Here is a 27,823-nt window from a genome sequence, read left to right as displayed (position 1 = left end):
ACATCCTCTGCAGTGAAGACCCATGCAAAGAATTAATTTAGTTTCTCTGCAATTACATTTTCTTGAGTGTTCCTTTAGCACCCAGATCTCCAGTGGCCCACTGATTGTTTGGCAGGCTTCTTGCTTCAGCCGCACTTAAAAAGTTTTTTTTTTGGATAATGACAGGTTTCAGAGTAACAGCCGTGTTAGTCTGTATTCGCAAAAAGAAAAGGAGTACTTGTGGCACCTTAGAGACTAACCAATTTATTTGAGCATGAGCTTTCGTGAGCTACAGCTCACTTCATCGGATGTCAGATGAAGTGAGCTGTAGCTCACGAAAGCTTATGCTCAAATAAATTGGTTAGTCTCTAAGGTGCCACAAGTACTCCTTTTTTTTTTTTTTTGGGTGAGTTTTTGAGACTTTTACTAGTTGCGCTACAAATTCTTTTTTGGCCTGCCTAATTAAACTTTTACAGTTGACTTGCAGATTGCCCCACCCCCAAGAAACCTGGCGGTCTCACCCCCAAAGTAAGGGGACCTGAGTCACCCAGCACCAACTTGACAGAGGGAATCCCCCTCCCACTCAGTCCCCGGAACACTCACGCCATCCCCCGCCCTCAGCGGGCGTGGCGTACACAACAGCATGGCCCCACCCTCTATCCCTGGTGCTGGGACAGACTGGGGCTGGAGAGAGAGAGGGCTCGTGCTGCGAGCTGGGCACATGTGAGCCGGGAAGGTCGGGCAGAGCAAGCCGTCTGGCAGGACTGAGGGAGCCCAGCGGTGTCTAACGCGAGGCGGCGCAGCGAGGCGGGTGCCGTGGGAGGTAGCGGGGCGATCGCAGAGCCGAGCCCAGAGCGCCGCGGGCACGGCCAGCGGGTGGGAGCAGCCAGTGGGGGAGCCACGCGCCGGGCAGGGAGAGACATGAAGCGGCTGCTCGTGGCTGTCAGCGTCCTTCTGGCTGCAGGTGAGGAGCGGGGAGAGCTGCGCCCGGCGCCGTCCGGCAGGGGAGCCCGAGCGGCGGCTGCGGGCAAAGTTTGTTCCTTGCCCGGGCCCCTCCCCCAAATGGCCCGTGCGCTGGCGCCGCGGCCCAGCCCGCCGGGCAGCCCGGACCCCCCTGTCCACGCGCCCAGTATCCAGGTGCTGGAGGCCGCGCTTGCATAACGGGCCGGGGCCGGGCTCCCTCTGGCGGGGGAGCCCCTCGCCTTGGCCTCCCTCCAGGAGCCCGTCCCGAGCGCTCCGCTCCCGCCAGCTGGGCACGGCTGTACCGTTCCCAGCCCCCGGCCTGGCGCTGCGGCCGGTGCCCTGCCGGGGTGCGGACGCTGCCGCGGGCGTGGCACCTTCGGTCACCCGGGGGGCGGCCTGGCCCGGGGCTGTGACTATAAATACAGTACCCAGCCCCGGGGCTGCCTATGGCGAGCGCCGGGCAGCTGCGGTGCGGTGCGGTGTCCGGCGCTGTCCTCTCAGGAACGCCACACTCTGTCCCGCAGGGTGTTCAGCGGCGGCGCCCGGAGCCGGGCTGGAAGTGCTGCGGGGCCCGGGCTTCCACGAGGCGAGCGGCGGCCGGTCCGTCGCGCGGCTGCTCGGGAGCGGGCTGGAGGAGGAGCGCGATCTGGACGGCGGCGGGTTCTCGTCGGGGGATTATTTCCTGGAGCTCCCGAGAGGTGCGTGTGTGCGGGGCTCGCCGGCCGCGGGCAGCGCCAGGTGGCCTCCCCTGCAGTGGTGGGAAGCGGGGGCGGGCAGCCCGCGGGTCCCGATCCGGGGCTGCCCAGTGGCTGGGTGCTCGGATCCACGGTGAGAAGCTGGGAGCCCAGCTCAGGAACAAGCACAGCGGGCTGCTGAAGGGAAATCGATTTAGCTCTGGCAGCGCTGGGATTTCCTGGGTAAGGGAGGAAGTGACCTGGTGCCAGGGGACCTTTTCCCTGCTCAGGGGAATGTCACAGGTCGCATTTTCTGTGTGATACCATGGCTAGAGGGGGAAGGAGAGGGAGTAAGTCAAATGCAGCAAAATACATAAGCAGGTGCTTAACTTTAGGCATGTCCCATTGGCTTCCAAGGAACACGCTTAAAGCTAACCACCTGCTTTGCTGAGCTGGCATGGCATTAAGGGGGTGCTTACATGTTGGCCTGGCTTGGGAGGTTGTTCCTGGGGCTGCTTGTGGGGTGAGGAGCATGGTGTGATTGCCTAGGCCGGGTGGATAGGGAGAAACTTTTGTAGCTACAGTGGGGTTGACTCTGGGGAGAGTTCCTGTTGGGCGCTGAAAGGCAAGGAGTGTCCGTGGGAGAGGCCAGGAGTGGGGTAAGCCCCAGAGCTGAGGGGGCAGTTCTGTCGTTGACTGATGTGTGCAAAGCCCTGACAGCAGGAATCCAACGGGGGAGGGGAAGCCAGGCCAGAATGTTCCCACGGAAATTCCTGCCTTATTTGCTTTGTGTCCGTTCAGTTGTTTTTAGTAGTTCCTTGTCTGTGCTCTTTGCCTTCTCTGTTACCCTGGAGTCCTTAGTGCCCCTGCCAAGACCCAGTGCTGCATTCCCTGTAACACTCAAATACCCAGTACTGCATCCCCATTACCCCTAGTCCCTGGGGACTCTTCCCAGATCCAGCACTCAGTTCTTTGCCATGTGCAGTCATTGACGGCATGTTTAATGCACAGCCCTCTCCAGAGCAGGAGGAGAGGGAGACTTGGTAGCTAAGGGGTCCTGTAACTGTTCAGTTGTTGAAGTAATGTTCTCTCTCTGGTGGGAAAGTCCTATAGAACGGAATAGATTAATAGATTCCTAGGCCAGAAGGGGCCATTACAATCAGCCACAGGCCTTTTAGGAAAATATCCAGTCTAGATTAGTGAGGGCACTGAGAGGGCTCTGTGGAAATGGCTTTAAAACCTCATGTCATTCAATAGAGAAGGAGATCCGTTCCATGGGTGTTTTGCACCCCTATGTAGAAATCTATAAAATATATGGGATTCCCTATTCGCTTCTATAGGATGGTTCCCAAAAGCCGACAGAAAGGTTGAGCTCTCTGTATTATATCATCTGGGACGCTCCCGTGTGGATACATCCAGTTGAGATTGCATGCCATCCCCGTCTGGAGTGGTCACCACCCATGAGTCACACCCCACTGCCCACACACTGATACTCCTCATACCAACCAGGGGTTAGTCACTGAGCTGCAGGCATCTGAGTCCACCTTCACCCCGCTGTGCCTGTCCATTTATGTTTGGTTTCTCTGACGTTCTTTAGGTGAAGTGTTGGTCCCATTGAATACCACAGGAGTGGGGGCGTTAGCTTGGTCGTGACCAGGATTTGACACAGGGACAAATTCAGACCTGGCGTTACCAATGCAACTCCACTGACATCACTCAGATTGCACGCACGCACACCGTCTGCCTGTTACGCTCTGTGGCTTTTCCTCTTTTTTTGTTCCCTCTCCAGGCTGGTTCCTCTCCATCTGTGATGTGTGCCCATCAGCTTTGCAAAACTAGGCTGATCTATTGCACCACAGGGGTGGAGTCTGCGGAGACTCATCCTCTCTCCCTGTCTGTTCTCACCATAAACTTTCCTCCTTTCCTGTCTCTGCCCGTCACTAGCTGTCACAGTTCTCCCCACCTCACACCCACACTCCCTGGGCTGCCCTCTCCTCTCCATTTCTCCACATCTCTCTGCTCCTCTTAGGGTGTGCGCATTTCTTCTTTCTGAATGCAAGCAGTGAGCATTTGGAAGGGAGAGAGGTGTCTCGCACTAGTGTGGGTGAGCTGACAGGCCTCCAATGTCTCAGCTCTGAGAAGAGGATCAGTTGGGAGTGGGATATTTGGATGTGACCCTAGTACTTCAGGGAGTGGTAGTCACCAGTTCTCACCTCCCCCACACTCTCTAGGGCAGCATTTCTCATTCGGGGGGGTTGCACCCTTTGTGGGGAGGGTCATGGAGAGCAGTCAGAGTGATTGCAAAGGTGAAATTTTATTAAAGTCTAAAGCAGAGAAGATCTGGCTCCCCCTCACACCCTTGCCCTCTGCGATAAGAGTTCTCTGTCAGCCTCTCAAAGTACACACACAAATGAATCACATAGGTTGATCATTGCCACCCTTGCTTTATAGCAAAGTAAGTGGATTGTGAAAATATTTGATGAGGGTGGCCAGTGTGGATGGGTTGAAACACACTGCTCAAGGTGGTCATCGGTTCTTCTCTGGCCTGGGAGCCCCTCCTTCAAACCCCATCTGTCCTGATGCCTCTAGCTGCTGTGTCAGCCGTACCCAGTGGAAGGGAGATGTCCCTGAGCTATCTTGAGGCACTGATCAGTCTGGAACATGCTCTCTGCATGCAGGGGTCTGTGCCATCATTTTCTGCTCTTGGCTTACCCCACACCCTTCCTACTTCTTGTGCCTGTCAGCCAGCTGCTGGCCAGAGTGGAACGACAGGCCTGTGAGATGGCTTCCCTCAAATGATTCTGTCCTGCACCTGCAGAGTTTTCTTGATCTCTGATCTGCTGAGAAGGGGATAGAGGCGCAAGGGCCTGGGAGGCAAGCAGGGAGAAGTGAAAGCACCATGGTGCAGTTTTGAGCGTCCTTCCCCTTTCCCTGTGATAGCAACCCTCTGCCCTGCAGGTCACAGCGCCTGTGGCAGGGAGATAAACCAGCAGGGCTCCCATCGGACACACACAGTTCCTGTGAGTTTTGTGGTCTCTGTGGTTCTTCGTGAAATGAGAACTTGCAAAGCTCCTACAGTACCCCAGGTGTCTCCTTCTTCTATTTCTCTGGCCCTGGTGGAGTCTGAACCTGCCGGTACTGCCAGGCCCCCCACACTGTGTAGTACTTGGAGGTCAGATTCTGCTGCCCACCAAGGGGTGCTGAAGAATTCAGGCCTTACTCCAAGTGAGGGAGGGTGTTGGAACATAGCCCTTAATCATAGAAATGTGGGGCTGGTGGGGACCTCGGGAGGTCATCTAGCCCAACCCTTGTGCTGAGTCAGGACCAAGAAAACCTAGACCATCCTGACCAGTGTTTGCCCAGTCTCTTCTTAAAAATCTCCAGCAATGGGGATTCCACAACGTCTCTTGGTAACCTGTTCCAAAGCGTCACTATCCTTAGAATTAGAAAACTTTTCCTAATATCTAACCTGAATCTCCCTTGCTGCAGATTAAGCCCATTACTACTTGTCCTATCTTCAGTGAACATGGAGAACCATTGATCCCAGTCTTCTTTAGAGCAGCCCTGAACATATCTGAAGACTATTATCAGGGCCCCCCTTAGTCTTCTTTTCTCAACGCTAAACAGGCCCAGTTTCTTTAACCTTTCCTCATGGGTCATGTTTTCTAAACCTTGTCTCATTTTTGTTGCTGTCCTCTGAACTCTCTCCAATTTGTCCACATCTCTCCTAAAGTGTGATGTCCAGAACTGGACACAGTACTCCAGCTGAGGCCTCACCAGTACTGTGTAGAGGGGGACAGTTCCCTCCCTTTTCTTACATACAACATACCTGTTAATACACTCCAAAATGATGATAGTCTTTTTTGTGACTGCATCACACTGTTGACTCATGGTTGCCACATGTGTGATGTTGTCTGGGGCTGTCCCAGTTTCGGTGAGGAATACCACTTCCTCCAGGCCTTGTGCGGGTGGGTGGGAAAAGAGACACAGTAGCTTATGACATATCCGCTTTCAAGGCTTGAAAGTTGACATCATTTTGCAGTGTGATGTTTGGATGCAGAGTGGTAATGGCACAAGGTGATGATTCCTTAGCTATGTCACTGACACCACCATAGAGTGGGAAACCTGAAGAACTCTTACAAGGTTCCCATCCCTTCATTCCTGCTTTTGTTCCTAAGCCAATGAGGCACGCTGTATGCTCCCACTGAGGTCCCTCAGAATTCATGGTGCTCAGCATCAGGATGGCCTGGTGTGCTGTAGCTGTCGTCAGAGTAATTTGCAAGCACAGGTTGGGGAGGCATTGTTTGACTTTCAAAATTGTTTCCACTGAAATTCAAAAACGGCAGATTTCATGGGACTGTGTCTGTTTACATCAGCTTATTTTCAGAAAACCTAAATTTGGGGCCTGAACTGACCTGCCAGTGCCCTGTAATACTGCATGTGTCCTTTGTGCAAGCCATCATTGTAACCATGGGAAAATCAGCCTGATTAGGACTATGAATAGTCTCTTACAAAAGACCAGACTAATCAGAGAAATAAAGGGTAGATAAAGACTCAGTGCCTAATCCTCTGTGGTCAGTGGAAACCAGTGTATATAATAATAAGATGTGAGATATGTACTGTGCTGTTTTTCTCTCTGAATCTCCACTAACTTGTTCCTTTCTTTCCTTTAGCATCTTTATGAATCAGAAATGCTCTGATATTTGTTGAAATCTGCAAAAATGGTGAAACCTCTGGCTGGGGGCAGATAGTTTGTCAGTGATGCTAGAGCTGAGGCAGATGCCTGAAAAAATGCTGTGCTGGATACAGTTGAGTTGACTTCTGTTCTTCTTTTAAAATTGTCTTCCAGTTGCCTTCTTGTCCAAGCCAGAAGGTCTGGTTACTCCAAAAAAAGAAGGGAATGGAAAGAAAAGGAGGAAGGGCAAAGGCAAGGGGAAGAAGAGAGACCCATGTCTGCGAAAGTACAAGGACTTCTGTATTCATGGAGAATGCAAATACATCAGAGAGCTGAAAGCTCCATCCTGCATGTAAGTTATCAGCATATCTCTGTCCTAGGGAAACCTTAGTCATTGTTCCTTGAATTCTCTGAACCACACACAGGAAGAGTGTAGGAGATATTTTTAGTGCATACTCTTAGAGCCCTGTGCAGATACAAAATTTGGATCCACATCCAATCCGCGGTCCACAAACATGGTGAACAATACATCCGCGGATTTGCAGGGCTCCACATACTCTCACTCTGTGAGGATACTATTCTGTTGTCACATGCTGCTTGAGTTTTTGCATCGCTTTAGCACACTGTGCTCAACCCTGGACTCCGTTGGGTCTTGGTAAAGACACAGGTCCAGATGTGTGTCCCTCTATTGCACATGTCTGCCTTCCATTAAATTCCCCAGTGTCTGATACCAGGGATGCCACGTGAATCTCCGTGGGCCCTGAGTGAGCATGGAGTTTAGCCTTCAGGAAGTCAGTACGACACAACTTCCTTTTGTGGCGTGTTTGTCTATTGCAGGGCACTTGGTAGCCCTTTGCAGTCACACTTTCAGAAATGGGCGCTGACTTTAGGAACCCAGACTCAGGTGCGTGTAGCCTGTGTTTCAGGAGTGCTGGATCCCCCCAACTCCAGCTCAGGTCAGTTGGAGCTGAGATGTTCTGCTCCTCTAAAGATCAGGCCCTGGGAGCAGGGAGCTGAGCTCTCCTGAAAATCTAACCATAGGCGTCTCAAGCTGGGCACCCAGCAACAGAGGCACCTGAACTCAGTGGCTGCTCTTGAACATGGCTGTTCCTATTTCCAAGGGCCCATCTAATTAATGTGTCCCATGGTGTATTGTGCAGGTAGCAGCTCTGGTGATGGGTAGGGAGGGGATAGAGGAAGAGTCACGGAGACCGGGGAAGCTGGAAGGATCCACTTAGCCCTGGGAGACTCTGACATTGGCAGAGTGACTGAGTATTCTTCCCACACCAAGAACCTACTCTTGATGTCTTCAAAGGAAAAGACTGAAAAATGCTTTCATTCAGCATTAGGCATACACACCGTGTACCAGTGAGACCCACTAGGCCATGGAATAGTTTTTCAAAGGGAAACAGTGGAAGCTGAAGAAAAAAGCCCTGGAGAACACCTTGTAGGGAAGGTTTTTACAGTGGCTAGCGGGAGCTGGGGCTAGATGTGACTGGATTCTTCCATCTCTGATTTCTAGGATTCTCTTTGTTAAGCTGATGTATTTGTTGTGAGTGCTGCAAGCAAGTTCTCCCTCCGCATTAGAGTTTTATGTGCACTTCTGCTTGTCTGGCACTGTCTCACCATGCAGATGAGGTAGATGGTCTTCTCCAGCACTGAGGTCTCTTTCTGAGGAGCTCCCTTCAAGGCCTTCTTGTCCTAGACCATCTAGTGCAGGGCTCTGCTCTTCTTCTGCAGCAGTTCGGGGCTTGGGGGCTGGAAAGGGAAAGTAAATCTCTTCATCCACCTCTTCAAATGTGACAGTCCTGTCTGTTGCACCAGTGCAGTAGTGCGAGCAGAAAGATAATATGGTGTTTAGACTATCTCTGTCCCAGCTCCAAGTAGCCAGGGTTGGAGACAACAGCTTTGAGGGCACCGTGCATGGCAGCCTGCCAGGAACATGTTGAAACTGTTCCATTGTGAGCCATTCCTCTGTTTACCCCCGTGTTGGAGCTGCTTCCCTGGGCTGGACTACTGTTAATTAATCATTCTCTGCCTCTCCTGGGTGCTTTCCTCTGAGGAGCTCAAAGTTCTTTCAGACATGAATGGACTCCCTCTGCCATCACCCTCAGGAAGTAGGGAAGTATCAGTCACCCATGCCCACTGCACAGGTGGGGGAAGCTGAAGCTAGTGAGAGTTTGTTGCAATGTTGACACTGGCCTGAACCTCGCAGTTCATTTCTTGTCAGATTCCCCAGAACACTGATCTGGTGGTGCTCTTTAACCTGTCCCCTGAGCTACCGCTGCCTGTCCACCGAACTTGCTGAAGATCGCAGAGCCTTGGCTCGTCGTGTGTAACCTTCTGGCATTGGAAACGTGGGGCAGCGTGGTGTTGAGAAGATCAGTGAGTTCTGCTCTGGGAGCCTCTGAATGTTTTCTGCCCTGAAGCTGCAGCTGAGGGAATTCCTAGCAGCCTGAGCAGCTGGCTCCTGAAACATGATGCTCGCAGCAGCCGCCAGCAGAGCAGTCTCTGCTGCCAGGGTCCTAAGCAGCTCACTATCTGGGCTGCTGCAGAGGTCGATGACACCTCTTGCAGGAGCGCAGCAGGCGCTTGAGGACGGACTCTCCGGACAGTCAGGCACCTGACTGAACTGCTTCCTGTGGGGACAAGGCCTTTGGGGCAGCAATGAAAGAAAGTGTTCGGAGGGCAAGGCCAAAGCTGGATTAAGGCTCACCCATCCAGACCTCAGCATTTGGAGGCAGACACCGCTGTTCAGAAGGCCCCATTCCCATGAGCTAGTTTCCCTAGCAGCACTCTTCTGCCTTAATTCCCCTCCTCCCTGACGAGAGCAGAGGCTCCGCCGTGGCTCACTGGGGCCACTGCTCTGGCCTTTAACGAGATCTAAAGGAGTCCGAGGTTCTCAGCTGCAGTGGCTGGTATCCAGTAGCCACCCGCTGAGAAAGCTGAGGGGTTATGAGCATTCCAGCCCTGCTCTGCTCAGCTAGCATCTTCAGCAGATCCTACTGATTCCTACTGGTTGGGAGAACATGTCGATGTAGCACACTATGGTGTTAGCTGAGGGCACTGGCAGCACTTTGTTCTGGACAGGGCTTGGGGTTTGCTGGAGATCTTCTGGCCCCTCAGCTCCTGTGGTTCTTTGCCCTTGGTGTAATGGGAGCATTGGAGGCTGAAGATGACATTGACACATGGCATGTGCTGGATTTAATGGCGCTCAATCTAAACATGGGACACTTGATCTGGATGTCTGGCATGCGTCCACATGTTTGACGAGAAGCTCATCCCTCTCTGATTGGGCCTTGGCAAGGGTCCGGGGCTATGGGGGTGTGTGTGTGTGTGTATATTAGGCTGTTTACGTGATTCTCCTTTGACTCACTGCAAGGGGTGTTTGGGTAATTAGCCTCCTGGCTCTGATGCAGATTTTATTTCTGTTACATGAATAATTACCTGGGCAGAGGAGAGGTGGGTGGCTCATGTGTCACAAGTGTTCATTTGCTCCCGTTTGAGAAGTGCGTCTGTGAGAAATATCCCCAGAGGAGGCATTCAAACCTCTTTCATCTCCGTTAGCAAGCACGAGGTCAGACCTGTCCTTGGCTTCCTTAAATGGGACTTCCGGGCTCTGAAAATGGGAGCTGAAGAGGTTTGTCCTAGTGCTGAACTCTAAGTCCCTGACGTGCTAATAGAATTCAAGGATCTCTGTGCAGTGGGAGATACTTAGTTGAGCTCATATTTTAATGGCCTCCTTTCAGCCTGTATCTAATGGGAGCTGGGATGACTCAAGAGTGTCCCAATGACAAAACTCTGACCCTGATGGTCAGGGTGGAGTGATGCCCCTGGTCCCACCCCTTCAGCCTGCCTCCCCACTAATCTCACGCCCTCTCACCTGCTTCTGAGCACTGGAAGGCATGTGACAGGATCTGGAGGGTTTAGGTGACCTTGGACGGTCCAGGTCAGACAAACAGAACTGGATGGAGCTGGGAGCCCATCATGCACGGGGCAGCTGTTCTGACGCTTTCTTTTTCACATAGCACTGAATGAATTCAGTGTTCTACTCACCCGTGAAATACGGCCAGCTCTGGGGAGGAGTGAGGTAGCCAAAGGGATCACAGCACGCTGCAAGTCAGCAGGGCACTTTGGAGCAAGGTCCCTGAAAATGTTGTGGGATTGCTAATGTCTCCACAGACCCTTGGATTCAAAAGTCTTATGGGGAAGACCCCCATGTGACAAGCTGCATGGAGCCCAATATATTCATGCTGAAGGCTTGAATCCATCCTGCTGGGGATCCAGGCAGGCTAGAGAGTCCCATCCTGATGCTTGGGCCAGTACCCACTGTGATTCACTTTGGGAAATGCCAGCCCAGTGCACAGCAGCAATGCCAAAAGGTTGGGCAGGGTGCTGGGCTGTACTGGATGTGGGAAGGACAGTAGAGAGCAATAGGCGATACTGGGACCTGTCAGGGACACTGGCCCGGTCCCTGGGGGGAGATGACTGCCCTGGAGAGGGTGCAGCTAAGGCCAGCAATGGTGATGCCAGGCCTGAAGGATCGAAGCACTGAGCGAAGTTTCGGGGCCTTGGGCCGAGTCTCACCGGGGAGGAGGAGGCCATGCTGTGTCCTGAGAGCTAGGAGGGGAATGGAAATGTTCTCTGACACATGGGTGGAAGGGGCTGGAGAACAGTTCTGATGTTAATTAATGCCCAAGGCAAAACTTTGCTCCTAGAGTTCCCTGTTACTACTGTCTTTTGAACTGTCTTTCCTCTCCCCAAAACTAGATGCCAGCCAGGGTACCATGGCGAGCGGTGCCACGGTCTCACTCTCCCCGTGGAAAACCCCTCCACCAGCTATGACCACACCACAGCATTGGCCGTCGTAGCTGTTGTGCTGTCCTCTCTGTGTCTTGTCATCATTGCTGCGTTGCTCATGCTCAGGTACTGGGGAGTGGGCTGCCACACTCTGTTCACAAGACCTACCCCGCAACTTTGGGGGTGGGAGGGAAGGAGGCTCCCTGTGGTCGCACTGCATGGGATACACCCGCCTGCTCCTAAACCCAGAGCCCTGACCCCAGCCTGGGTGAACTGCCCCCGCTGATACCACTGCTGGTGTTCCCTGGGGATCAAGCCCTCTGTGTACGGGAGCAGGGGTCTCCCTGGCTCAGTGGCCGATGGCATTTATAGCCTGGGACCACCTTGCTGTCCAGTTCTCTGTCCTCCTTGTCTTGAGTGTTTGTTTTTGATGCTCCCCATGGGTGGGTTTGTTCCCAGCTTTGCCCTGGCTTCTGAGGGGAAGATCCAGCAGTGTCAAATGAGCTTGGGGAGAAGTGGGCTGATGGGAAGCAGTTGCTTTCTTTCTCCAGACATCAGAGATGTCCAGCCTCTTGCGTCTCTCCCCAGGGGAGGGACTGAGATGGAAGGTGTGACACTGCATCTTATGGCCAAGATGAGAACAGTGACGGCCCCAGGCGGCTCCTGTTGCGGCAGGTGGGTTCGTGACCCTGACCAGAGCACCAGCGGCATGCTGGTGAATGTCTGTCTGCTTGTGTTTGCAGATGTCACAAAAGAGGAGTTTATGATGTAGAAAATGAAGAGAAAATTAAGTTGGGCATCACCGGAAACCACTGATGGCATCGGGGGACCTGCAAGGTAACCCTTCAGCATGGGCATTGCGGCATGGCAGGGACAGCTTCCATCTGCAAGACTGCACACGGCCCTGCTGGGCCAGGCCCTGTGGGCAACAACAGGTGCAGCTAGTGGGCATGGATCTTGATGGGTTCTGCAGACGTCTGTCATACTGGGCCAGTTCTGTTCTCTTGTGCAGTCTGACAATGACTAATGTGTCCTTCTTGGATTGAGACTGGGAGCTCAATAGCCTGTGCCTATTACCTGAGCTCCGATAGGGAACAAACCCCATTTCTCTGATTCAGCCCCCAGAGGAGCAAATCCGTGACTCTGCAGTGGGTCTCCTGGCCCTGCCACTGGCCTAAAGTGAACGGATTGCTTTGTACCCATCTCTGGCTTCCTGGCCGAGCCCAATTCTGAATCACCCTGCTGGTTTCCAAAGACCAATGATGCCTTGCTCTGCCCAGTCCCTCTCTGGGTGATGCTCCTCTATGCTTCCCCCTTTCCAACCCACTCTGCTGCTCCAATCCCCTGCTCACAGGGTCACCCACCCGCTCCCTCTGCTCTGTCTCTCTGACCTCAGAGCCACATAACTCCCTTGCTCACCCCTCTGGTCATGGCTTCCCCTCTCCATAATAGAGGGTTGTTTATTCACTTGTTGCTCTCTGTCTCTCTGGGATTCCCTGCCTCTCTCCCTTCCTCTGACCCACTGAGTCATCTCCCTTCTTTAAATCTTGCCTTAAAAAAGCCTTACCTTTTCGCTCCCATGTGTCCTTCCCTTATTACCGCATCATTCTTCCATACTCCCTTCCTCAGCCACTGGTGTAGTGGTATTCTTCCAGTGTTGCACTGGAAATCAGAGGCTGTGTTTCACCCCAGAGGCAGCTGCACTTCAGTGGTGGGCAGGTGCTGGGAAGGGGAAATGCCCCTCCGCTGGTCCAAACGCTGATATCACACATGCTTCCAGGTTTTTAAATTAGGAAAATGTCATGTCTCCCAGATGGGTAAATTAATATGTAGAAGGGTTTACTAATTAGTGGGTTGTGTTCCAGGGGAGGCTTTATCAAAAAGGTAAATATAGGTTGTTGGGTCTGATCCTGGCACAACTCACAGAGGAATCAGTGGGAGCTGTTGGTGATCAGTACCTGTGAAGATGAGGCATATTGCTAATACCTACCTGCATCCCTCATCCTTCAAGGTCTGAGAGGCTGCATTGAAGTCATTGGGAGCTCAGAGTACTCCACATCCAGATGGATGGGACACTTACTCTGGCTCTGATTCAGGAAAGCATTCACGCATGTGCCTGAATTCCTTTGACCTAGGCATGTTCCTAAGTTCCACGTATGGGCTTAAGTGTTTTCCTGAATCAAGGCATCGGTGCGGGGTGTTCTGTGAGGATCTGCACCCACCGCTAAAGCACGTCGCCTTACACAAGCACAAGCCGTGATGTGAAATGACCCAGCCTTGTGTTGTGTTTCAGGATTCAGCAGTGAAGCGATTCTACCTCCACCAAGAAGCCAGACATAGGAACTTAAGACTCTGTTTATTGGACCTATTGAAAAACCAAAGGGAGTAGAAGGGGAGTATCTGTTTTTGGGGGTTGTGTCAGGGAATTGCTTTACTGAAACACGCATCTCAATGAGCCAACCTGATCTGCTGGAATGGAAGAAGGTGGCAGGAGAGGTGACTTCCTGCTGGATGGTTTCCAATAAGCAGTGGAATTCCTTGAGGAGTCTCAGCTGAAGGGCTCCTGCTGAAGATGGAAAACTGGACCTTAGCTTTAGAGCTTTGATAGGGACTGGAGAGTAACTAAAACCAAACCTGAATTTGGATCCTTCAAACGCATGCTGAGGAACTAACTGTGAAAGACTTTGATTCCGCGGAGACTGACTGCGGCTTTATTAGATGGAGACGGGGAGGGAAACTATTTAACAAGATATTTTTCATGTTAAATTATATATTTATTTTAGATATACTGTACATAGTATTTATTTAGGGTCTGATCCTGTAGTCTGGAAATCAAGGGAAGCTTTACTATGAGTTCAGATGGCAGGATCGGGCCCTCACTTTTTAAAGTGTAACATAATGGTCTAATAATTAACACTTTGTTACAAATGTTTAGATATTATTTAATGATGACTGGAAAAGGAGTCAGATAATTTTAATATGGTCATTTAATAAGGAACGATGTGTCCTCACTAACTGTTGTCCATGAATATTTCATGTGGCACTATAAGGGGAAAAATATGGACAGCATGAGCCAAATACCAGATTTCAGCACTTCTGCATGTCCCCTTCTCCCTTCTTGCTGAGAAGCAGCAGGTGAAGGGAAACACATGTATGGGGGCAAACTCAGGCCAGCTGTCGGTGAGTGCAGCTCCGCTGAATCTGACCTATACTGTCCAAACATTTCTATTATTCGAAACTCGACTGGCGCTTACTCCAACCTCTGCGACTGAAAAAAAGGGGTGGATTCATTCAAAATTCAAAGCCTAGGCCAAACACCAAAGGTGCAGGAGACAAACATGGGGGAAACTATCTCAAGATACTCTCTACGGTGTCTTCAGGATCCCAAGGAAGTCTTATGGGGTCTCTTCCCTCATGGAGATTCCTGAAGTCCCTGCATTAGAAGAAGTTTGAGTTCTTATGCATGTCAGATTTCAGAGGCTGCAGTGAGCATCCTCATGTTGTTACATCCTGCGCTTTGAGAACTGGTTCAGACGTTACAATCAAAATAAAAATAACCCAAACTCACTTGTGTCTCCTGTTCATTGAGTCCTATGCTGGGAAGCCTCCTGAAAGCAAGGTGATGTATAGACGGGAGCAGGAGTGTCAAAGCAGAGAGAGCTAGCTGTTTTTCCATGGGAAATCTGCTTTTCTCTAGCACTATACAAGGGCTCATTTTTAGACTGGAGTGCCTAAGTCCGCACACTCATTTCGACATTTTGGGGGCTCATCTTGGCACTAAGAAATATTTGTCGTTGTTTTCTAGTCCTGGCAAATATAGTGCCAATCTGTAAAAGACAACCGGGGAAATTACAGACCAGTCAGCTTAACGTCAGTACCTTAAAGATAATGGAGCAAATAATTAAGCAATCAATTTGCAAACACTTAGGCCTGGTCTACACTGCGGGGTGGGGGTGGGGATTGATCTAAGTTATGCAACTTCAGCTATGTGAATAACGTAGCTGAAGTCGACGTACTTAGATCTACTCACCGCAGTGTCTTCACTGTGGTGAGTCGACTGCTGACGCTCCACAGTCGACTCTGCCAGCGCCTCTCGCTCCAGTGGAGTACAGGAGTCGACGGGAGAGCGCTCAGGGGTCAATTTATCGCGTCTAGAATAGATGCGATAAATCGACCCCCCACTGGATCGATCACTGCCCGCTGATCCAGTGGGTAGTTTAGACATTCCCTTAGATGATAATAAGGTGATAAGTAACAATCAGCATGGATTTTTCAAGAACAAATCATGTCAAACCAACTTAATAGCTTTCTTTGACAGGGTAACAAGCCTTGTGGATAGAGGGAAGAGGTAGATGTGGTATAGCTTGATTTTAGTAAGGCTTTTGAGGTCTCGCATGAACTCATAAACTAGGGAAATCCAACCTAGATGGACCTACTATAAGGTGGGTGCATAACTACTCTCTGGGGACAGTTTTCCAACCTGTTATCAGTGGTTCACAGTCACACTGTAAGGGCATATCAAGTGGGATACTACAGAGATCAGTTCTGGGTCCAGTTCAGTTCTGTTCAATATCTTCATCAATGATTTAGATAATGGCATGCAGAGTACACTTAAAGTTTATAGATGCAGCCAAGCTGGGAGGGGTTGCAAGTGCTTTGGAGGATAGGATTAAAATTCAAAATGATATGGACAAACTGGAGAAATGATCTGAAGTAAATAGGTTGAAATTCAATGAGGACAAATGCAAACTACTCCACTTAAGAAGGAACAAGGAATGGCACACGCACAAAATTGGAAATTACTGACTAGGAAGGAGTACTGTAGAAAGGGATCTGGGGATCTTAGTGGATAACAAGCTAAATATGAGTCAACAGTGTAACACTTGCAAAAAAAGCAAACAATCTGGAATGTATTAGCAGGAGTGTTGTAAGCAAGACAGGAGAGGTATGTCTTCCACTCTACTCTGTGCTGATTAGGTCCCAGCTGGACTATTGTGTCCAGTTCTGGGCGCCACATTTCTGGAAAGATTTGGAGAAAGTCCAGAGAAGAGCAACAAAAATGATTAACGGTCCCCAGGCGGGAAGATTGAAAAAATTGGGTTTGTTTAGTCTGGAGAAGAGAAGACTGAGTGGGGGTATAACTGTTTTCAAGTACATAAAAGGTTGTTACAAGGAGGAGGAAGAAAAATTGTTCTTCTTAACCTCTGAGGATAGGACAAAAAGCAATGGGCTTAAATTGCATCAAGGGCAGTTTAGATTGGACATTAGGAGAAACTTCCTAACTGTCAGGGTGGTTAACCCTGGAACAAATTGCCTATAGAGGTTGTGGAATCTCCGTCATTGGAGATTTTTAAGAGCAGGTTACACAAACCCTTGTCAGAGACATAGGTGCCGACTTCTGCTAGTGCTGGTGGGTATTCAACCCCCTGCCCCCACCCAGACTCCACCCCTGCCCCACCCCCTCCTGCCCTTGCCCTGCTCCCATGCCAACCCCTTCCCCAGAGTCCCTGCCCCAACTCCACCCCTTCCTTGCCCCAGCCCCGCCTCCTCCCCTGAGCACACCACGTTCCCGCTCCTCCCCCCTCCCTACCAGAGCTTGTTGCACCGCGAAACAACTGTTTTGCAGCAGCAAGTGCTGGAAGGAGAAGTGGGGATGTGGCGCGCTCAGGGGAGGAGGCTGAGGCAGAGGTGAGGTGAGGTGAGCTAGGGTGGGGGGGGCGGGGAGCGTGGCTGCTGGTTGGGTGCAAAGCACCCACCAATTTTTCCCCGTGGGTGCTCCAGCCCTGGAAGACCCACAGAGTCGGCGCCTATGGTCAGAGATGGTATACATAATCCTTAGCCCTGCCATGTGTGCAGGGGACTGGACGAGATGACTTCGAGGTCCCTGGAGCACTCTCGAGGTTCCTTCCAGTCCTATGATTCTAAGATTTTCTAGTCCTTTAAAGCATTTGTACTGATCATGCCAAAGTCTAGCTCTGGCAGAGCATGAGGTATCAGTCCTTAAAATCACATGCTGATTGCCATCTAGCTTTTTCTGCTTTTTCTTCTTCTGCTTCATTTAAGATGAAATCCTTGCAGCTGATCTCTTATGAAATGCTAATGTGTTTATGCCATTTATAAAATTGGCAGGGTATGAAGCAATAATTGCAATTTCTAGTGATTCTCAAGATCCACTAAAATCATGTCACAAGCAAAGTGGAGGGAAAAGGGTAAAACGGTACTAAAAGGTGACATAATGTGAAGGCCCAACAACTTACAACTTGCCAGGTGAAGAAATAAAAGCCCTATACCATTGGAAAGCTATGGATCCCAAATTTTCTGGGTGTGCCTTTCTAATGATGTTTCATGTGAAAGCCGGATCTTAGATACTAATGACATTCCTTAGTTTAACAGGGCCTTTTGGTGCTGGTTGTGAAGTCCCAGACTTTGGACCAATATTGTGTTTATTCCCTCCTTAGATGAGTAACACATTCAAGTGCTTATGCAGTGATTTGGGGACTCCCATGTAGCACCAAAGCTTCGTACTCTACATCTGAAAATGAGGCCAGCAGAGCGGTCTCACTTTGACTGAAAGAGGAGAATAGCATATTAGAAGTAACTTGTTAAATTCTGTTGGAAGCCTGCCAGTTACAAGTTCTCCTACTGCCTTCCCCAGGACTCAGAATTACTCCAAATATCTCCTTGAAGGAAGAACATTTGGGTTCCCCTTTGGGTAATGCCTGGAGTTTGAAGGCTGCTCTCCAGTTCTTTCATTCTCATTGTCCTCTCTTGTTCCGGCTGACATTCCGGTATTACTGAAGTAATGATCCCTCCAACACTCCACTCCTGCCTCTCCTCCTTTCCACTGTGTTAGCCAACTCTCTGCTTACATCCACTCTCAGAGCACCAGACCTGAGGGTCATCCCTAGGATTTCCTATCTGACCAAGTTTAGCCACCTCCTTTTCACTTTTCCTCCTCCATGCCTTTGCATCCCCAAGAACAATGTGTTTGGCAGGCTGGGAAGCCACTTGGGTAGCCAAGAGGATGTCTTTCTTTCTATAGACAGCTGGAATGTTAATGTTTGCTGTTGGTGAGAAATAATGAATGGCTCCAAGGATTAGTAATAGGCTACGGGGCCTTTCTCTAAAGAGGACAAACCCAGCCCAGGTTGATGGCAGCCAGAAGCAATTGTTGACTGGATCCCATGCAAGGTGGAGGTGGTGGTCACAGAAACTCCCTGTGCTACTGCCAGTCTGAGCAGGGAAGTGACTGGGGCTGGGGAATGAATGTACCACTCTGTCAGTTCTAGAGTGAGGGTTGAGCCGTGTCCACAGTGGAGCAGAAGATGGAAAGCTTGCCTGGCTTTACCTGTCCGGGGCATAGCTCCACTCCCTAAAGCTGTTGAGATAGCATCTATCACCAGAGTTAGTCACTGAGGGTTTGAGAACAATGGGGAACTGCTGAATCAAGTCTGTGCATTCTCTCTTTCTTCTACCATGAGTGGACTTGGAGGGAGGATTTGGGTGGGATGGAGAGTCATGAGCCTAAGAGCTGCTCACAGAGCAGGCAAGAAGCCATAGTCCTGGGCCTGGCCACAGGACACACCAAAAATTGTTATTTAACATGGAAAACAGAGGCATTATGGGGTGGGGGGAGCCTTTCAGATATTCAGCAGCTAACGGAAGGGTGTTTGTGGGCATAGGATGCAGATGGTTAACAGGGGCACAGTCACCATTTCCTCAGCACCTGAGTTTACTAGCTGCTGTCCATATCTGTCTGGTTCTTCTGTTTATTTATGAGGAGAGCAGTGCAGGGCAACTGCACCTGTATTTCCCCCCACTCTAGGCTCTTGGTTCCTCACCGGTCACCGATCTTGGGTGGCGACCCCCGTCTCTCACCCTCCTGACTGGGTATTTCCAGGATGAACAGTTCCGTGCCTTCACTATGTTTTTCCCAACAAAAGACAATCTGCTAAAGCAGGCCTGCTTTGTGTTTCTTCTCAGACATGGTACATAGTGTAATTGCCCCAAATATATGTTACCACACAGTTCTTCCTAAGCACCCATATTTTGTTTTTAAGGTAAAAGCAATACAGAAAAAATATTTTTAAAATAATAAAAGAATCTACACTCACGGGACAAGTTTACCTGAGATCCCCCAATTCCAACATGGGCTCTGGCAGGTGAGCAGTCATTCAAAACATGCTCAGGGTGTTCTTGGGGTTTCAGGCTCATAACTCCCTTTTGCCCAAAACAAGAACCTCCATGAAAAGTGTAGTCCATCCTTTCTACAGTTCGGAGGACACATGTAATGGGTCTGACCTTATGTAATGGGTCATCAGCGGAAGAAGCTTCGAAGGCTGAGGCCGTAGGTGGGGTAATTGAAGTCCCCTCCTCCCCAATACTTCCTAGGAATTCATGTCACATGTACTGGCCCAAATGAGCAGTTGCATCCGCTACGTTGTTCAACTGGGTGCTGTTTTGGGTGCACAACTGAGCAGCTCCGTCTCACGTGTAAGCGACTGGACTCTCCTCTGTGCTCTAGCGCCTTCCTCCGCACGCTCTTAGTGCATGAGGCACCGCTTAGACACAGACCCATGCTCTGGGTGTCTCTGGGGGTGGAGGGGGTGGAAAAGAGGGACTCCGTGCTGGCGAGGGGGCAGCAGCAGTTTTGGGTGGGATGTTTCAAAGGAGCCTAAGGGCTCTATGATGCGTCTGGGAGTGAGCCTCCCAGCCCAGGCCCACAGACTAACGCTAGCGCTTTAAAAATAGCAGCGGAGATGCAGCAGCTTGGTCTGGGGCTCGGGCTCTGAATCCTGAGGGGATTCAGAGCCTACGCCACAGTGTCAAAGCACCATCTGTACAGGTCCTTTTAGAGCACTAGCAGGAGATTGTGGCTCTGGGCTGGGAGGCTGCTGCCCAGATGCAGTGGAGACATGCCCTGAGGGAGTTAGGGGCCCAGATCCCATTGAAAGTCCCCTGACTCCCTAAGGCTTCTCTAAGACTCTTACCCTCTGTCAGTGTCACTGTGCCATGGCTGTATTATAACTGGGGAAGGCAGGCGTTCTGCAGGGAGTCGATGATCAAACCCTTCATAATGTCAACGCCAGCCCGACTTCGCTACGTGTTTGATAGCAAAGCCGTCAGAGAGTGCTGCTGTGCCCCCTCTCGAGGGTGCTGGAGTACTGCTGCTGCAAGGGAGATTCAGAGGACAGCTAGCACATTTCGATGCCTCCACTGCCTGATCTTGGCTGCCTGCTCTATGCCAGCATTGTCTCTGGGAGGGAGCTCAGCCCAGGGAGCTGTGGCCGTGCTCATGACACCAGCTCAGGCGGGGCAGGCTCCCAGAAGCCACCCTCGTTACAGATTTTCTCCGTGCGTCCTTGGGAAACGGGCCAGTGGCATCAAAATGGGGTAAACGTTCCATTTCTGGAGGGGCCTGGATTACAGCCGCACCAAATATGTGACCTTTCCATGGGAAGTCTGGTTTCCATGGTGACCGAGGCCTTGCTGGCCTCTCACAGACCACGCTGTGTGGCAGCCAGCCCTGCTCTGGAATGTCCAGGCGGCTCCGGTGCATGGAGTCACCTGGACAGCTGCCTGCACGGTCACCGCGGGGGCACAGCTACAGGTGCCAGGGTGCACCCTGAGCCAGAGCAGCAGAAACCCAGGCAGTAGATAGCTCTTGGGTTACAGGAGACGATGCGGGTGCCAGTCTTGCCTAGTTGCCTGGTTTGTCCTGATTGCCTTGGCCTGGCTGCTCCCAATTCGCCTGGGTTCAAACTCCTCCGCTTCATCAGCCTTTCCAGTCTGCGTGACGCCCACCCGCTCTCCGGCTGCCAGCACAGGAGCTGAATATAAGGGGAGCCTGCCAAGCGTATATGCTTTGTGAAACTATGCAGACCGAGGCCTTCAGGAATGCAGACTCCAACCTCCCCCCACCTCCACGCTGCAGAGCTCCATGCTCGCCCCCCCGGACATGCAGCCTGGGCCAGAAATACAGCAAAAATTCCTATGTGTCACCGGCCACAACATTTCCTGTTGAAACCGGCAAATTGAAAAGCCAGGCGGGAAGCAGAGCTTAGAGCAGGGGTCTAGGAGTCAGGAAGCCTGAGTTTTAATAGTGGCCTTGACACTAACTCTGTGTGACCTTGGACAATTCCCTTCACCTCTCTGGGCCTCAGTTTCACCTGCAGGTAACTGACCTTGTTTGCTGATCACCAGCCAGCGTCTCAAGGAGTCGAGTGGAAGATTGGACAAATGACCAGGGAAGAGTATAAAAATATTGCTCAGGCATGCAGGAGTGAAATCAGGAAAGCCAAATCACACCTGGAGTTGCAGCTAGCAAGAGATGTTAAGAGTAACAAGAAGGGTTCCTTCAGGTTTCTTCTTTAGCAACAAGAAGAAAGTCAAGGAAAGTGTGGGCCCCTTATTGAATGAGGGAGGCAACCTAGTGTCAGAGGATGTGGAAAAAGATAATGTACTCAATGCTTTTTTTGCCTCTGTCTTCACGAACCAGGTCAGCTCCCAGACTACTGCACTGGGCATCACAGCATGGGGAGGAGGTGACCAGCCCTCTGTGGAGAAAGAAGTGGTTCGGGACTATTTAGAAAAGCTGGACAAGCACAAGTCCATGGGGCCGGATGCGCTGCATCCGAGAGTGCTAAAGGAGTTGGTGGATGTGATTACAGAGCCATTGGCCATTATCTTTGAAAACTCATGCGATCGGGGGAAGTCCCGGACGACTGGAAAAAGGCTAACGTAGTGCCCATCTTTAAAAAAGGGAAGAAGGAGGATCCTGGGAACTACAGGCCAGTCAGCCTCACCTCAGTCCCTGGAAAAATCATGGAGCAGGTCCTCAAGGAATCAATTCTGAAGCACTTAGAGGAGAGGAAAGTGATCAGGAACAGTCAGCATGGATTCACCAAGGGCAAGTCATGCCTGACTAATCTAATTGCCTTCTATGACGAGATAACTGGCTCTGTGGATGAGGGGAAAGCGGTGGACGTGTTGTTCCTTGACTTTAGCAAAGCTTTTGACATGGTCTCCCACAGTATACTTGCCAGCAATTTAAAGAAATATGGGCTGGATGAATGGACTATAAGGTGGATAGAAAGTTGGCTAGATTGTCGGGCTCAACAGGTAGTGATCAATGGCTCCATGTCTAGTTGGCAGCCGGTATCAAGTGTTGTGCCCCAAGGGTCGGTCCTCGGACCGGTTTTGTTCAATATCTTCATAAATGATCTGGAGGATGGTGTGGACTGCACCCTCAGCAAGTTTGCAGATGACACTAAACTGGGAGGAGAGGTAGATACGCTGGAGGGTAGGGATAGGATACAGAGGGCCCTAGACAAATTAGAGGATTGGGTCAAAAGAAATCTGCTGAGGTTCAACAAGGACAAGTGCAGAGTCCTGCACTTAGGACGGAAGAATCCAATGCACCGCTACAGACTAGGGACCGAATGGCTCGGCAGCAGTTCTGCAGAAAAGGACCTAGGGGTTACAGTGGACGAGAAGCTGGATATGAGTCAACAGTGTGCCCTTGTTGCCAAGAAGGCCAATGGCATTTTGGGATGTATATGTAGGGGCATTGCCAGCAGATCGAGGGATGTGATCATTCCCCTCTATTCAACATTGGTGAGGCCTCATCTGGAGTACTGTGTCCAGTTTTGGGCCCCATGCTACAAGAAGGATGTGGAAAAATTGGAAAGAGTCCAGCGGAGGGCAACAAAAATGATTAGGGGACTGGAACACATGACTTATGAGGAGAGGCTGAGGGAACTGGGATTGTTTAGTCTGCGGAAGAGAAGAATGAGGGGGAGATTTGATAGCTGCTTTCAACTACCTGAAAGGGGGTTCCAAAGAGGATGGATCTAGACTGTTCTCAGTGGTAGCTGATGACAGAACAAGGAGTAATGGTCTCAAGTTGCAGTGGGGGAGGTTTAGGTTGGATATTAGAAAAAACTTTTTCACTAGGAGGAGGGTGGAACACTGGAATGCGTTACCTAGCGAGGTGGTGGAATCTCCTTCCTTAGAAGTTTTTAAGGTCAGGCTTGACAAAGCCCTGGCTGGGATGATTTAGATGGGGATTGGTCCTGCTTTGAGCAGGGGGTTGGACTGGATGACCTCCTGAGGTCCCTTCCAACCCTGATATTCTATGATTCTATGGTTCATGAAAGGGCAATGCTCCAGAAAATGACATCCCCACCCCGGGTTTCTGTACTCAGTGTACTACAGTCCCACACCAGGCTGGGTCATGTCTAGGCAGCTCTGAACCCTCTCATAAGGCAGCTGCACTGTTCATTTCACAGCCACAAAACACCACCAGTAGCAGCTCTGCTGCTGAACTCCCTTCCCCGCCTCCCTGAGCCTCACTAATACAACACAAGGACATTTCAGTGGTGCTGGGAGGAGCATTAAAATTAATGTGTCTGATCAGGGTCCTGCGAATTCTGCAATTGCAGGCTGCAGAGTTTGCATTTGGGGCAGCTGCCCCAGAAATCCACCCTGGGACCCTCTGGCCAAGAAATCCTGATTTCTGGGTCCACTTTTGCTGCCTTCAGATGCCATTTTGTGCTCCATGCCTGCCTCTTCCTGCTTGCAATGGGGCAGTTCTAGCTGTTTACAGTGGGCATGTTCCTTTTGTCCATGAGTTTGCTAGCTGGGCCAAAAGTTGGTGCTTCCCCAGCAGTCTTACTTCTCACTAAAGAAGTCCATAAACCAGAATGGATGTCCTGTGATTTTCTGAGATTTCGAAATTTGTTTTTGTCCCAAATCAGGACAAAAAGTCAAAATCTCGGGATTATTTGCAAAACAAAATATTCGGACATATTTCATTTTGATAATATAATATAATATAATTATAATTATAATTAATATACTTTTTAAATAAAGCATTTTGATACTTTCCCATTGAAAATGTCAACAAAATTGATACATTCCTGCAAATGTTTAGAATTAATCAAATCAGCATTATCTTGGAAAATTTTCCATTAGCTCTATTCCTCACCAACCCGACAAGGCCAGACCCCTCAGGCTGCGGGGTCTCATCAGCCCTTCGAGGTGAGGCATGATCAGCCTCGAAGTTGACTGTAAAAAGAGCTGTCTTCAGGCCCCTGCTCCCTTCCCTCTTTCTGGTCTCTCCTTGAATGCTCTGTCCCTTCCTCCTATGTGTTCCTTCACCTCCCTCCTAACAGCCAAAAGGCAGTAGTAGCCCCAAGGAAGGGGACTAGAACCCAGGCCCACGCCTCTCCAGTGCTGTCCTCTTTCTCTGTATGGCACATACAGCTAACATTCTCCCCTAAGGCCACCTGGTTTTGGGGCAGTTGGTATGGGATCTTGCAGCCTGCTATGAGTGGGGGGAAAACTCCTGCAAGGGTTTTGATTTAATAGTCCAATGAATAACAATAAAAGCTGTTCCACAAAAATCCATTCACACAATCCCTTGTTTAAGAATAAAGAAAAGGAGTACTTGTGGCACCTTAGAGACTAACCAATTTATTTGAGCATAAGCTTTCGTGAGCTACAGCTCACTTCATTGGATGCTGTAGCTCACGAAAGCTTATGCTCAAATAAATTGGTTAGTCTCTAAGGTGCCACAAGTACTCCTTTTCTTTTTGCGAATACAGACTAACACGGCTGTTACTCTGAAACTTGTTTAAGAATATTTCTCAAGCTACAGTAGAACTGCCAGCTGGCTGCAGAATACAGCATTAATGTGCCACGGCAATGCAAAGCCATTGTGCAGAGGCCAGGAATGACCAGGAGACGGTCTGGAGCGGGTTCCAAAATGTTTACCTCGTTAACAGGAGGCAGACCTGCCTTTAAACACGTGCAGTATTCACGGATGTGGGGGTCTTTAATGGGTGTTGGCAGTGGAGGGCAATTTGGCCTACCACAGGGAGGAAAGGTGGGGAGATCCAGGAGAGGTACAGAAATGGAGAACCAGGATGATACAGGGTTTTAGGGCTAGTTCTATAGGAGGTGTTCAGAAAACTAAAGTTATGCTCATTAGAAAAGAGGGGATTCCAATCAGACATGGCTGAGGGGTATAAAAGTCAGAGGGGCAGAGAGCAGGTAGATACTACAAAGGCATTTGGTTGGGGAAAAAATTTGGAAACCAAAGAGCAACAAACCTAACACAAGAGAGTGGTGGGCATGGGGCACTAAGGAGGGCCAGGAGATGTTTATGTATGTAGCAGAGGGTAATGAACGTATGGAATGGGCTCTAATGGCAGTAACAGAAGGTTCTCTTACAGATATCAGAGGCTGAACCAGTCTGATGGAGCGGTTGTATGGTTTTGGTGTCTGCTATCTTATGCTCCAGAATCTCAGCCTTCATTGGTAAAAAATTAAGTCCCTAGCCCAGGTGTTCTCAAACTTCTTTGCAACATGCCCCTCTTCTGACAACAAAAATTATTTCACGATCCGCAGAGGGGGGACTGAAGTCTGAGCCTGCCCGAGCCCCACTGCCCCAGGTGGGGGAGCCAAAGCCGGAGCCCCACCGCTCCAGACAGGGGGCCAAAGCTGAAGCTCAAGGACTTCTGCCCCAGGCAGGGGGCCTGCATCCTGAGCCTTGCCACCCAGGGCTGAAGCCCTCAGGCTTTGGCTTTGGCTTTGGCCCTGGGCACTGTGGCTCAGGCCCCAGCAAGTCTAAGCCAGCCTGACCCACAGTTTGAGAACCACTGCCCTAGCCCTTTTAGTGGCAAACAAAACCTTCAAATTGTGAACACAGTGTAACTGATACAGAGATGTTTGCCTGAGTCTGCAGACAGCCTGAAATAATAGCTCTGAGAGCTATGAATTGCTCTGTAGTAGAGTCTATCACACCACAGAGGTCTAGACAGTGTGGCGCGTAGTGGGAATAGAAAGCAACAGGGTCCCAGGCTGGGGAACCAAGGGTTAATTAGCAGCTGAAGCTCATTAGCCTCCTAGAAACCAAGCCTAGAGCAATTCTAAGGTAGAAGGGGACAGCTGGTGGGAGTGAGACTTGGTTCCTCCTATTGATACATTCCCATGTTCTGTTTGCCTTCTAATTGCTGTCACACATAGAGTGGATGGTCATTAGCATTAAGGGCTAAATCCTGCTCTCATTGAAGTCATTCGGAGTTCTACCCTTTGTTTTCAAGAGTGGGACCAGGAACTGACCCTATGAGAGAAGTAAACCTTCACCAGTCATCTCATCTGGAAAAGGACTTCAAAGCTCTAACCTATGACTGGCATTTCTATTGCTGGGCAGCCCATTGTGTGCCAGCTGTAGGGCTTTAGTCTGCCAGCCCAGCTAGGGTGCTGGTGCTCTCCTCAGTCATCTTTGCCACACAGAGCTTTTCACAGATCATAGCCATAAGAGATGGAAAAAGACCGATAGGTCACCTTTTCCACGCCTTGGGGCTAGTGCAGAATTGTTCCCCACTGTGCATTCTTCAGTCTTTTGTCCAGTCCAGTTATAAATTGCTCATGACTCAAGCAATGGGGTTTCTATTGCTTCTCTTGGGAGACTATGCTACAATGTTATCGAATTTGCTGCCAAGAATTTTTTTCCTGCTATTCAGCTCAAGTTTTCCTTTCCTCATCAGGAAGCACTGTGTGCTGGAGACAACAGGATCTGTGCAGTGTAGCAGAGGGACAGGCAGCTAATGCTGATGGGGAATAGAGAAACAGGGATAGGCACCTAGGAAAGTTGGAGCAGTTATTGGGAAGGTTATAGGTGGGTTTGACAGTTGCGGATGGACAGCTTAGAGATCACTGCAGTTTACAGGGAATGCACGTACTTGCTTACAGTGTTTGATACATGACGATGCATGTCATTCTCTCACCTTTTCCAGGCCTCCTCAGAGCTTCTTTCGCATTTGCTCATCTCCCCACTTGTGTTACCTGCGTCTCTCTCCAGATCATTCATCATCTGGATAAACAGGACCAGGTACACCAATTCCTGAGGTGCTCCATGTGCCACTTCCTTCCTACTACCTCTGTAACCATCATCCTCTTTGGCCCATGGTATTAAATCCTTCCCCTGTTGTCTATTTCACCAGCTCAGTACCTTCTCAGCATCTACAGGTGTGTAGGTATTTGATGTTTAAAAGGTCTTCTGGAAAATAAAAGCTGCGTCTATCTTGAGCTGTTTTCAAAAATCTCCCTCTGTTGCCAGCACTGGGGGCCTGTATTGGTGCTATAGCAATGGTGGGAGAGCTGGTGGAGACTAGCTGCTGGCATTTAGCTCTGAGCAAGTGTAGCTGATACAGTGGTAAAAGCACCTGCACCATGTCCACACTAGGGCTCTTGTCATTGCTATCACTAGTGGAGCTGCACTGACAGTAGTGAAAGGGTGATAGATTCCCATCCAAACTGTAGTGTGGACAGAAGATCTATGGAATTCATACATTAGGCCATATCTACACAGCAAAAATAACCAGGTATAAACCAGGCCATTATAACATGCTAATGGCCCAGCCTTATTATGATTTATCCTTTACCGTGTGGACAGAAAGAAAATATCATAACCATGTTGTAGGCCACTGTATCTATTGGGGTTATAGGATGTGGTATTCTTCCTTATGTATGTTTTAACATGGCTGGACTATATTCATATCCAAGAGAGAGCTGGATACATTTCTGAGTGTGATTGTATGTTGGGGTTACTTGTGATGGTGGGGGGCAGGGCTCAGAAGCCCTGGGGCTCACTTCTGATGTATGTCTTATGTTCCTAAAAGCTCATGCTTCAGGGCTTCAGCCAGCCACCAGCAGGGGTCATTTG

At 50.2% G+C, this 27,823-nt stretch overlaps 1 protein-coding gene across 3 annotated transcripts; it reads left to right on the top strand.

The window, feature by feature from the left end:
- Positions 1-671: 671 nt before the first annotated feature.
- HBEGF (heparin binding EGF like growth factor) lies at positions 672-27,213 on the top strand. 3 transcript variants are annotated; one of them, XM_077824846.1, is made up of 6 exons: positions 672-943; positions 1,467-1,640; positions 6,466-6,643; positions 11,062-11,217; positions 11,835-11,928; positions 26,895-27,213. In XM_077824846.1, the coding sequence occupies exons 1-5, from the start codon at positions 901-903 to the stop codon at positions 11,905-11,907; spliced, it is 624 nt and encodes a 207-aa protein (XP_077680972.1). In that variant the 5' UTR covers positions 672-900; the 3' UTR covers positions 11,908-11,928; positions 26,895-27,213. The 3 variants fall into 3 exon arrangements, with proteins under 3 accessions (XP_077680972.1, XP_077680970.1, XP_077680971.1); XM_077824844.1 differs by lacking the exon at positions 26,895-27,213 and adding an exon at positions 13,385-14,658; XM_077824845.1 differs by lacking the exon at positions 26,895-27,213 and adding an exon at positions 13,227-14,658.
- Positions 27,214-27,823: the final 610 nt, after the last annotated feature.

The sequence above is a fragment of the Eretmochelys imbricata genome, chromosome 8 (genome assembly GCF_965152235.1).
Source record: "Eretmochelys imbricata isolate rEreImb1 chromosome 8, rEreImb1.hap1, whole genome shotgun sequence".
NCBI classification, from domain to species: Eukaryota; Metazoa; Chordata; order Testudines; family Cheloniidae; genus Eretmochelys; species Eretmochelys imbricata.
This window is presented reverse-complemented; position numbering and strand designations above follow the sequence as displayed.